This window comes from Balaenoptera borealis (assembly GCF_965194805.1).
Source record: "Balaenoptera borealis genome assembly, chromosome: 9".
In the NCBI taxonomy this organism is placed as follows: Eukaryota; Metazoa; Chordata; class Mammalia; order Artiodactyla; family Balaenopteridae; genus Balaenoptera; species Balaenoptera borealis.
In genome coordinates, this window is record NC_138873.1 from 119,915,227 (window position 1) to 119,927,597 (window position 12,371).

The 12,371-nt window shown below is 37.9% G+C and overlaps 1 protein-coding gene across 10 annotated transcripts in view; it reads right to left on the reverse strand.

Moving 5' to 3' along the window:
• The window catches only part of SNAP91 (synaptosome associated protein 91), a 158,263-nt gene that overhangs the window by 87,161 nt on the left and 58,731 nt on the right, over window positions 1-12,371 (reverse strand). For all 10 annotated transcript variants that reach the window (XM_082405849.1, XM_082405850.1, XM_082405857.1 and 7 more), the window contains exons 7-8: window positions 11,225-11,336; window positions 3,318-3,424 (exon numbers count right to left, since the gene is read on the reverse strand). In XM_082405849.1, coding sequence (XP_082261975.1) covers window positions 3,318-3,424; window positions 11,225-11,336 — 219 coding nt within the window. The remainder of the gene's footprint in view (window positions 1-3,317; window positions 3,425-11,224; window positions 11,337-12,371) is intronic.

Consider the following 12,371-nt stretch of genomic DNA (forward strand, 5'->3'; position numbering starts at 1 on the left):
CCATTGCAAGAAATGCTGCACACATCACTTTGCACCTGTGTGGACACATGTGTAGGACACATTTGTAGAAGTGGAATTACTAGATAAAAGCATATGTGAATTTTAAATTTTGGTAGCTTGGGGAAGGAAGAGAAGGGAGGGAGGGAGGGGCAGAAAAAGAAAGTGCTAGCAAGACTGCAAATACAGGAATATATTAATAAAGGTGAATCAATGAAGAGAGTACAAAGGTGTTCACTATACAAGTTTATCAACTCTTTTGTAGGTTTGACAAGTGTTCAAAATAAAAAGCTGGGGAAAAATACAAATCATAACTTCATTCTCTCATTCTATATAAATGATGGAATTGAGGCTTAAAGAAACAAAGAGGGTTAACCCAAGTCTCTCTGTGAGAAACGAAGTGCTTCGTTATGCTGATGGAAATGTGGAAGCCAATACAGGAAGCCTAAGTGTCGGCTCCTGAAAGACAATAAGGCAAACTGGAGAGGCGCAAGTCCACTTGTGTGTCAAATGCTGAGCTAACTTCTTTCCTTTGCCTTTTCTATATCTAAAGCAGCGTAGGGAGACGCAACAGGGAAGAGATATGGGGATATATGTATATGTATAGCTGATTTACTTTGTTATAAAGTAGAAACTAACACACCATTGTAAAGCAATTATACTCCAATAAAGATGTTGAAAAAAATAAAAAATAAAGCAGTGTTTCTCAGCCTTGGCACTATTGACATTTTGGGATGATAATTCTTTGCTGGGGGCTGTCTTATGTCTGCCCTAAACTCACACTCTTTCAAAGTATGGAAATTATAAATTAAGGCAACTTCATTCTATTTATTTCCATATTTCAATACCTCTTGAGATGATCCATTAAAATAAATATGAATATGAATGACGTCAGTGTTTGTTAAATTAAAGCATTATGGGTCCCTAATATTGGAATCACCTCCTTAAAAGGTGATGCGATTCTATTAAGTGGGTAACTCTGTTAAAGAAATTCTTCCTTTACTTTGCTATTCTTACTGTCCTGAACTTCTGAACCACAATGAAGTTGGAGGATGGAGCTGAAGTGTGATTATATTACAGAAATCTCATCACTTTCTGTCTGCAAGTATTCTGGGAGACATAACTCCTATGAGTTGGTATTTACCTTGGAATAGCAAACTAAGAATAACTTAGTTCTATAAAAGGTAAGTGCGTTTAGCAGACATGCCTATTACTTGTAAAATAACCATTTTACAAAGTTTCAGTTGTCTGCTTTAGGAGACTTCAGTATAAGAATTCAAAGCACGGGAAGTTTTCTGTACTTCAAGCAATTCCTCTGTGCAAAATTTGAATATATCCATAGGAATTATTCAATTACTCCACATTTCTTTTAATACGATGGGAAACTTAATGTTAACATTTGCCATCTAGCCTATATAGAGAGTTGTATTTTAAAAACAACACTCTTGCAAGTCATCTACGCATTCTTCAGGCAAATGGTATTAACAACAGGGTAGCTTATTAGGTAGGAGTCCATACATATGTACACCACACAAGCACTGCTTGGTAGAAAAGAGAAGCTTCGTATATTTGCTGAAAACTTTCTGTATTTACCAATCATAACCAAACGATTCAACACTGGTATCCAAACAGTTAGTGTTTAAATTATGAACAATGCGATTTAAATGTGAAAGAAAACACTAATGGTTAACCCATTGCGATTAATGTTTATTCTATTAAAAATAATTTTGTAAATTAGTATCCATTCTATAAAAAGTCTTAGTCATGTTTGAATAAAATTAAAATATTTATTATTATGTTGTTTAAAGACAAACTCTCAAAATGACATCTAATTTCTGTATATCTCCTTCTCAGCAGCCTGAAATGGGCCTGTGATAACACGAGGTTATCAAGAGACACAAAGTAAAATTTTACATGTAAGAATAGAAGGAACTGATATATAAGCACCCTTTTTCTCACGGAGACCTTTAGCCCAGCCTTATTATGCTGATTAGAGAAATATTTACCCCAAACTGTAACATGTCCAGCTCTTTACTTTTCCGATATACACAACATCAGATGAGAACACTGGGAAGCATGTGCACCAGGAATTAATCGAACAGTGAAATAATCCTCTGCCCTGGGTGTTTAGGTATAACTGATCTTCTCACAGAAAGAAATTAGGCAAATTTTGCTAGATTACATTGATAATTACAGTTGAACCATGGGAAAATCATATCAAATACAAAGAATAAAACTTGTGTAGCAGCAAAAGTTTCAAGCAATTCTATCCTTCCTTAAAGGCCACCAACATCAATAAACCCATGGAAATATACATGAACATGTTTTAATGTATATGTAATTTATTAAGCTAATCTTTACCTTTTGTTTCCCATATTGATTTTTTTTAACAAATTCTGATTATAAACTGTATGGATCTAAGCTCAAGAGATAGTATTTTGCAAGATTATTTTGGTCTTGGAATTTAAATGTGACAATTATCACTCCTGTGAATAAATGAAATTTGAAGAATAATGCTTGGGCTAGAGTGCTTTTGAAATTATGTGTATAAAATGCCTGTTCTTGTGCTATATTCTGAAAATGGCGAAAACATCCAAAACATGGCATGAATGTCCCACGTCCACAGCATTTAATGCTTTGCTGGTGAGCTTCAGAACCCTTCCCACAAAACACTTCAGTCAGCCCTAGCAATCAGTTAGTTGACAAGCAAGGTAAGAACCCATTTGTCACCCTGACAAAGGATTGTAATAAAATGTCACAATTTCCACTATGAGTCAATCATTGGATTTCATAAGAGAAGACACCAATTTACAGATAACCTCAGGAACAACAACTTGATGGTTACACAGTTACTGTGATTACGTATAAAGAGACATCCTTAAGACACAATTTATAAACTTTATAAAATTAATTATACTTTGTTTTCTTTTTTCCTTGTATTGAAATCATTTTGACAAAGTAAGAAAAGTCAGGGTTTATCGTTTACACACTGAGAACAATGGACAGACTTTTCTAAGGGCTTTTTTCTACAGTTCAATACAAAGGAAGCACTTTCTTACAATCAAGGACAGCCATGAGGTGAGATGGAGGGACAAACCACCTTGCAAAGCTGTGAGCTCATCATCCATGAAACTTTTATTTGGACACAGGATGATCTTCTGATTGAAATGCAAGAGTGCAGAGCACAGCTCTGAGTGAGAAGCAGGATGAAATGTCTTCCAAGGCCACTTCCAACCCTAATAACCTGTGACTCTGTGGCAGAATGTCATGCCAGATTATGAACTCTGTTTACTCCAGATACATGTGTTAATATTACTTACCTCTGCAACTTTGAGAAATTCAGACACTCGTGTCATCCTAGTTAGAAATCGTTTGTAAATTTCTAGAGCATCTTTACATTGTCCTTTCTTCATTTCAAAAAACTTTTCTAGAAGAGATAGATAAGCATTTCGAAAAGTGTATTATATTCAATCTGCTTCTAAGCTTACATTGATACTATTACTTACAACTTTAATGTTTGAATCAAAACAGTTGGCACTAAAACTTATGGGAAATATTAAAAACACCTAAACAAGGGAGGTCTGAGTAGTTTAGGAAAGGTGTTATGTTCTAAGGTGTCTCACATGAAACAATTTAAATAATGAAAGTACAGTTAAAGTAGAAGAATATATTAATTGTCACAACAGGTATACTTCATGATACATATATTGTAATATTCTGTTTCAGAAAACAGCATCAAATTCTTGCTGATAACAATCTCAAAAGTTAAAACTGTACCCTACAGCATCCTTTTTTTCTTACTAGTTCACTATAAAGCAATAATCTATATATTATAAAGCAATAATCTATAAACTTCCCTGAATTAAAGAATTCTTTAAATTGTCTACACTCCATATAAGTGATACTTGCTTTTACTGGTCATTAACTATTTCTTTCAAACATTATGTCTTTTTGTTATAAAATAGTGGAGTTTCGTCCTTTCTAGTCTATAATCGTATCCTCTTTCTCAACTTTTAGCTTTCTAGACAGAAAAACAAAGGGTCCTTTTGCTGCTCTCTTCTGCCTCCCAAGACTAGAATTCAGTCATGAATTATAACTGTAGTATGAGAGTGTATTTTCTCCATACATGTTTTGAAGAAAACTAGCACTTTAACAGTGCCTTCCCCAGCCAGTCATTCATCCGTTCATTCAGTCAAAAATTATTGACACTGTGGATGGAGACACAGTCGGCCAGTGTCTACAATAGCTCCCTGGCAGCCCTGGATCATAACTGACGGCTCAGTATCTCCATTATTTCATATTTGCACATGGCTAAACATATGCTATTTTTATGCTCTCTCACATTTGAAAGTTCTGGATTTCATTCGGCATGTAATTTTACTACCTCAAAAGTGTTTTTAATTTTCTCAAGAAAGGTTTAATAATATATAATTACACAAAGAATTAATTATTGAGGGTAGCTACTCATTACCTTCTGTTGACAGTCTTTTGGTAATTTTACTTTTAACATGGACCTCCCCTGTAGGGTATTCGAGGGAAGCAAAAAGATCAAGAAAACAAACACATAATGTTTTCTAGTTGTTAAGATTTGAGAGGAAAGTGGGTCTTTTAAAAAATGGCCAAATTTAAGTATACTTTCTTTGTCCACCCACCCTGTCTTCTAAGCTAGAGACAGAAATATGGTGTTACAGGGGAACAAATCTTTTCAGTTTAAACCTTTGAAAATAAGGACTTATTCTGGTAAAACACACCTTTCTTTCCTTTTAAACAATCTTCACATAAACAATTTCTTCCAAGTGTCTAAATTACTTTTCTTTACTATAAGTTTATTTATTTGAATCAGATCTTCAGTGATAACACAAAAAGAGAAATCAAACTGAATAATCTCAATCTCCTCTAAGAACCAATGCATCAAAATTTTAAGCAGTGTTTTTTTGTCTCCTCTGGATGCGTTTTAAGTTGTTTGTATCTTTTGTGGTAATTTAGGATTCAGTAACAAAAGACTTTCAATAATGATGGTTTTAGGTTATAATCTCATAAGTGTTTCTGTAACAGTGGTAATGACACAGCAAAGCAGCATGTACTGATCAATACAAAGCTGTAAAGTTCCCTCACCCGCTTAAGAGACCAGAGAAATTAACACTTTTAACAGAGGGGATGGGTCACCCAGAAATGAGTCTCTTTCTTTCATAATAAAGATAACATATGTTGATTTTCAGTACCTGAAATGATCAAATATTGACATTTGTAACATAAATCTTTATAAAGTGTTGATGAATTCCCTTGTCATATTAGTACTGACTTTTGCAGAATAACTGTCCGAGGAAAAGAACCAGGTGAAAAGGTATCTCATCCCTGTGAAACAAACTGAGACCTTGCATGTAGGCTATTACTAACGACCACTAGTCAGTAAGGGAAGCATCTTCTTATTCATGCGTCAGAGTTTCATTACAGTGACAAAATGTTTGCTAAGATTTGCACCACTGTTGATTCCAAAATTAGATGTAGAGATCTGGTCATGAAGTCCTTGACTAAGACTTACCCATGATATATTTATAAAGTTAATTCCTAGCGCTTAGTTAATAAACAAACAAAAAACAGACCTGTCTCAAAACACTTGGGATACTGCATATACTTCTCTTCTAGAGTGTTACTTTCACAAGAGCAAGTTGACAATGCTGAATGAAGGCCACTCAACGCCACAGTGTCGTGAGGCCAGAATGTACAACTACCACTTTTGAAAGGTTAGGTCTCTAATATGAAAAGGTACAACTCTTCTCCTTTTCTGCTCCTAATCTTAGGCAAGAGACTCTCTTTTTCAAATTAAATGAAATAAAAAATATACATTGAATGTTTATTATTTTAATATAAGGAGAAAATGCATGCTTAATACACTCCATCTGTAAAGTCAACATAAAGTAAAGCACAGCAGCATTTAAGGAGTGTTCAAGATAATAATAGAGGAGAGTCACGTGACTTAACATCGTTAATTGCTAAATCAACGGTAAAGGCATTAAGTCCAATGTTCATGAAGCAGAAGTGGGGATGAAGCGGGGGTACACTGGGGAGAGAGGATGAGAATGAATCAACAGAATTTCATTTCTGACTGGCACAGATTTTAGTCAGTGGGCAACTCAAAGAGAACTGAGGTTTCAGGTTTAAAAGACTAATTATATATAAACAGAAACAAGGAGATTAGGAAGGGCAAATTCAAGAGTTCAGTTTCAGAGATTGCCGAGTTTGAGGTAAGAACACAATATTTAAATTTATGTGTCGACAAATAAGTAGACGTGCAAAACTGAAGCTCAGGAGGAAGGGAAGGACTGAAAGGATAGATGTGAGACTCCTCATAATGGAAATAATAAGTTTCCCAGTGAAGAATACACAGAGAAAGCAAAACAGCAGATGGCTGGACATGAACTTTAGCAAAGGCTCACCTTTATGAGTTGTAAAGATTAGGATCAGCCAGCAAAAGCGAATGGAAAAGTCTATCTTACTTGGCTTGCCACCAAACTCCCTCACCTGAAATAAAGGTGATGTGGTTTTGAACTGCACACCACGGGCAGGAATCTTTCCCCAGGAAAGGCAAAACCTCCCAGAGCACTGTATTCGATGTTGGTGACTGGCTCACCCAACTCCATTCTATCTTTTTTCTAGACTCATGAGAAGCCAGGGATCTGGATGCAAATTTAGTTCTGCACATTAGACAGAACTGTGGGCGATCTGGAAGGAGAAACTGAGGCAGCAGCAGCAGGCAGCAGCTTCCTGTACCTGAACAGCTGTTTCTCATGGCAAGTGATAAGATCCTTGGAGGGTGAGCTATCTTTCACAGCATTTCACTGTCACCCTCCAGCTTTCCTGGGCTTTAGGGAATAACTGTCACAGTCACAGCCACTCGATCTGACTCCCTACTCCCTGGATTATAGCTTCAAGTGTCCATTCTCCAGCTCCCTAGTGTTGTAAGGCAGCCGAGGTGGTTTCAGCATACTTTCAAGTAGTGGTCTCATAAGCAGTAACTTCCCTAGAGCACAGAACTGGTTACTTCAGGAGCATCTCAGGGGGCCGAGACCAGAACCAGTTCCTGTAGGCTTCCCATAATTAAATGAGGACCTAACCCCTTGTTTTGAATCCCTTTCTATTTAGAATACGTAGAGTGGTTTCTGTTTCTTGCATAGACACAGTATTTGGTGGCTGAAGAGGCTGTAGAAATCAGACACTCAAAAATGTCCAAGGGAGGAATCTGGGATTAGATATGTAACCTGAATGAATTTGAAGGCAGTGATAACCACCTGCAACTAATGGAGAATGGGATTCTCGGGTTCTGTGTTGCACAGGAGCAAAATAATGACTTAAATTATGACCTGTGGTTTTCTGATATAAGCACCTAGAATGAAGCTTATCAGGACAAGCAGCTGCTGGGATAGACCGTGATGAGAACAAGGCAGATGGAACTGTAGGGTGGACGGCTGCTCCGGACCCCACTGGAGAGCTTAAAAAGGAAAATGACAACACAGGATGTAAAATGACTGGCTCAAGGCTCCAGTCAGACTGTGGTACCCCAAGCTGCCCTAAAATAATCTTATCCTTACAGACACAGGGCTGTGATCGCTAAAGTCACAGAGTCTAATCTTGTGAGTTGCTGAATTATAATGTATGTGGGCAAGTTAAATTTCCAGCTTCAACATGGTCTCCTTTGTGAAAGTTAGGACTCTTATTGAAAAAGAAAACTAGAAAGGAAAGTACTTGGGTAGATTCAAACCAACATGAGCTACCCTTGTTGGAAAAAGCTTTTCTTTCTCAGTCTGAAGAGGCTGGTCCTGCTTTGCTTGGAGAGCCTGTAATCCACCCACCTTCCACGAGGGAATAAAAATTCTCCTCGTGCTCCGTCCCTCTACTTCTTACTCCCTTCCCCTTGCCAACTGCTTCAATACCTAGAATGAGATTTAGAACCCAGCAATCCAGCATGTCCTCGGGAGACAAGTACAAAGCCTGACTCAAGAGGAAAAAAACATACATGCTAAAAGAAGTGCAAGACTGTGCAAATTCATGTTGGCAGTCGGGATGCCAGATAAAATACAAGACACTGAGTTAAATTTAAATTGTAAAAAATAATTTTTAGCATAAGTAGGTCCCAGATGTTCCATGGGACTTACTAATACTAAAAAAGTTACTCCTGTTGATCTGAATATAAATTGAATGAGATGTCCTGTATTTTTTTCCTCCTGAATCGGGCAATCCTAATTGATAAAAATCTAGAGAATTCAAATAAATTCTAAAGGTTCTGAGCAGTAAAGAAGGACCATTACGTTCATTTTTGTGATGTCACTGATAATTCATCAATTTGGGTGAACATGCCAAGAAGCACCGATTCAAAATGCTGGCCTGTAGCCAGGACATGGAAGCAACCTAAGTGTCCATCGACCGATGAATGGATACAGTTGTGGCACATATATACAATGGAATATTACTCAGCCATAAAAAGAAACGAAATTGAGTTATTTGTAGTGAGGGGGATGGACCTAGAGTCTGTCATACAGAGTGAAGTAAGTCAGAAAGAGAAAAACAAATACTGTATGCTAACACATATATATGGAATCTAAAAAAAAAAAAAATGGTTCTGAAGAACCTAGGGGCAGGACAGGAATAAAGACGCAGATGTAGAGAATGGACTTGAGGACACAGGGAGTGGGAAGGGTAAGCTGGGACAAAGTGACAGAGTAGCACTGACATATATACACTACGAAATGTAAAATAGATAGCTAGTGGGAAGCAGCTGCATAGCAAAGGGGGATCAGCTCGGTGTTTTGTGACCACCTAGAGGGGTGGGATAGGGAGGGTGGGAGGGAGGGAGACGCAAGAGGGAGGGGATATGGGGATATATGTATATGTATAGCCGATTCACTGTTATAAAGCAGAAACTAACACACCATTGTAAAGCAATTATACTCCAATAAAGATGTTAAAAAAAAAAATGCTGGCCTGAACATCCGGAAGTTGGATCTAACACAGTGGTTCCCTAACTGTAGTCCCCCAGACCCAGCACCATCCAGGCCCTCACTAGATATGCAAATTCGCAGGCCCTACCCCAGACCTACTGAATTAGAAACTCTGGGTTAGTATCCAGCAACCTCAATTTTAATAAGCCCTCCAGATATTCTTGAGTAAGAGCCTTGAAACACAGCCAAAAGCATCTATTCCTATTCTTCTGCAAAGGGACATTTACCAGAGTGACTACGCACATGGGAAAGGGGATACACCCAGAATTTTCAGGGACACAGACTCTAAGCCGATGCTAGTCTCTGGGGATCCAAAATGTCACTATATTTTCTACCAATCTGAGTGGAGGCTTTCTGGGGATTAGGAGATTAAAAAAAATTAGATCCAGTGGATGCATGAAACTATCAGTGGTTATTTCCCCAGTTTCCTGAATACATAGATGAAATACTTTGAAATACACAGAAATACTTTAAACCTAGCAGGATCCCCACATCGGTTTCTTGATCTCTACAAAGACACAGGGTAGCAATTCCATCATATTCCCAGTTAACTTGCATATCTGGTTTGTGCAAAAGATGAGTGAATCTTAGAGATGAACTGTAGGTTACTGGAAACTTAATCAGGTGATGATTCTTACTTGCAGAGATCCAGATGTGTCCTCCTTTCCAGCATAAAATCAACATAGTTGCTGACATGTGATAAGCATCTATCAAACTAGCAAGTTCTTTTCTATCTATCCCAGTAAACACAGCCCATCAGAAGTAGTTTTCTTTCATCTGGCAGGGATGCCGGTACATGGTCACTGTCTTATTTCAAGTATATTAACCTCTCTGGTTGTCATAATGCCACTGGATATCATTTGATGACATCAGGTTGACTGTAGCTGGTGAGAAAGAATTTCAGGTATGCTAGGTGCCTAATAAGTCACAGGCAGGTCAAAGGGAAGGAGAGAGAATCTATGAAAGCCCAGGGACCTGCTACATCAATGAAGTTTCTGCGGGTCCAAAGGTCCCTTCCATCTGAAAGACACATTGCTTCACTTTGCACTCCCTGTAATGAAAATGCAGGCGAAAGTTTTGCTGAGCTTTTTTTGGTTTTGGAGGTAACACAGACAACATGTGTATGTGCTGGTCTAAACGGAGTATCGGTGTATGGTGTCAGATGGAAGCAGGGCCCAGATCAAGGAAGACTCTGCAACTGCTCCAACCTGGAGCCACTCAGGCCTTTGTTCCTGCAGAGCTAAAGGCACTGTAAGTGTCTACAGCAGATCCAAATGCTGCAGGACAACTCTGGCACATGCCAATAGGAAAATGCAATAGAAGCCTCTAGCGCTTTGGAGCAGGGCCATTTCTTTTTCAGACAGTAACTGATCTCCTTTGGAAAAATTGCTCTAGGCTTGCTTCTAAAGACTGAAGTTCTGACCAGAGAATGTCAAGTGATCATAAGACCTCAAGCGATATCTTATACACCAAACCATAAAGCTAGACAAGTGCAAGAATATACTCCATCATCAAATGGAGGTGGTAATATAAGCGATCAGCCTCGAGCAGTACCTGAATACCCATGTAGGTTGTATGAACAGGTGGCTCATACTCCCAAGTGCACCTACATCTTCTGGACGGCTACTTCTCCCTCCAATCATGCCTATAGGCTCTGGGGAGATCCCTATGGCCAGCTGACAGAGGGAAAAAAATAATTCAAGCTTGGTTTAGAGATGTTTTCTCAGACTGACACTAGGTGGAAGTGGTTTGCTGAATCATTATATCCCAGAAAGGGGTGACCTTGTCCGTAGAAAGAAATCTTTTACTGTAGGCCAAACGTCAAGCAGTGCATCTATCTGATTTTCACTTTATGGCAAAGGAAAGATGGTGACATGTACGGAACTACATCAAAATAGGAGCACCTCCAGGGCAGGCATCAGAGGTAGTTGTCAGCACAGTGGAACAGTTAGGTGTCGTTACGGGACTTATTCCAAGAGGCAAAGCCTAGAACCTGCTCCTTCGGTCATTCCAAAATTTTGTAAGCATCAAAATCCCTGTATGAAATCTCTTTCTGCTGAAAATACCTAGAATGCTTTCCATTCCCTGCACTTAATCTCGACATAAGAACACACACAGAAATGTGACCTGAATGAGCCATGTGTTTAGATTTTTATGAAGTCTGCAGCATCCAAATCTTTGCATTCTGATACAGTCTCTCTTCATAGACACCATTCAGTAGTTCTACCTACCAAGTAAATTAATAACTCCATCGTTGTAGCAAGCAAAAAGTTTGATAAGGTCCTTGAAAAGAAGCATAAATGCAGCATTTATGACACCATTTGTTAGTTCATTTGGATGTACCTAGAAACAGACGAAAATTTCATAAGTTAAATGCAGATCATCAAATGACAATTTTTCTCAGAGCATGTTAAGAAGTCTCAAATGATTACTAAGAAATTCATTCATATTCACCAAATGCTGTATAACTCTTTGTGTAACACTACCAATATCAAAAACTGGATTGCCTATTTTTTTGCTTCAATTTAAGTCAATGAAGTTAGTCCTATCAATTATAAGATATATATACATTCTATTTGATTAATGATCCACAGATAAATCAAATCCAACTTTTGAACACCTGGACTCTTGTTGCTTTTACTATGCCATATTACATTCTTCTCCTTCCCCTGTGTAATGATCTCTGTGGAAGGGTTCAGGCTCCAGGGGCCTGCAGTGAGTCAGAGAGGAAGCCTAGCATAGGAAAAACATACCTTAGCCGGCTACCCCTAAAATAATTCTGGAGACTCACAGTATCCACCCACCCACCAAATACTCTAATCACTAGCACAGAGAAGAATAATTTCTCTCCATTTCCCAATCCTTGCTCACAACTCCTCATGCTCTGCTCTTTTTCCTTTTCTGACTTCTTTTCTCCTTTAAGTAAGACAGTACCAACATTAAGGGTAAGGAAAGCAAACAAAAATGAATAATAAGAAAAAAAGTTAAGAGAAGCAATTCCATATATACCTAGTGACGTCCTTACTGTAAAATCTGTCAAAAAACAGTAAGATGGTTTGCTGCTTTAAATGAAATTTCCCAGGAGTTGGGTGTTGTGACTAGGATAGACGAAACCATAATCTTAACAGAGATTTTAGTTACTAATATTTGAGGAAAATCTTTGTTTTAGGCAACCACCAAAACAGAGGAAAGCTAACAACGTGAGTTAAGAATCTTCCTACGTGGCAGAACATTTTATTTTCATGAATCAGATATGTTTCATTAATTAAAATTTTTGGTTTGAAATAACTGCAAATCCACATGAAACTGTAAAAAAAAATAGAGATTCCCATGTACTACTTACCAGTTTCTCCCAGAGGTAACATCTTGCAAAATTAT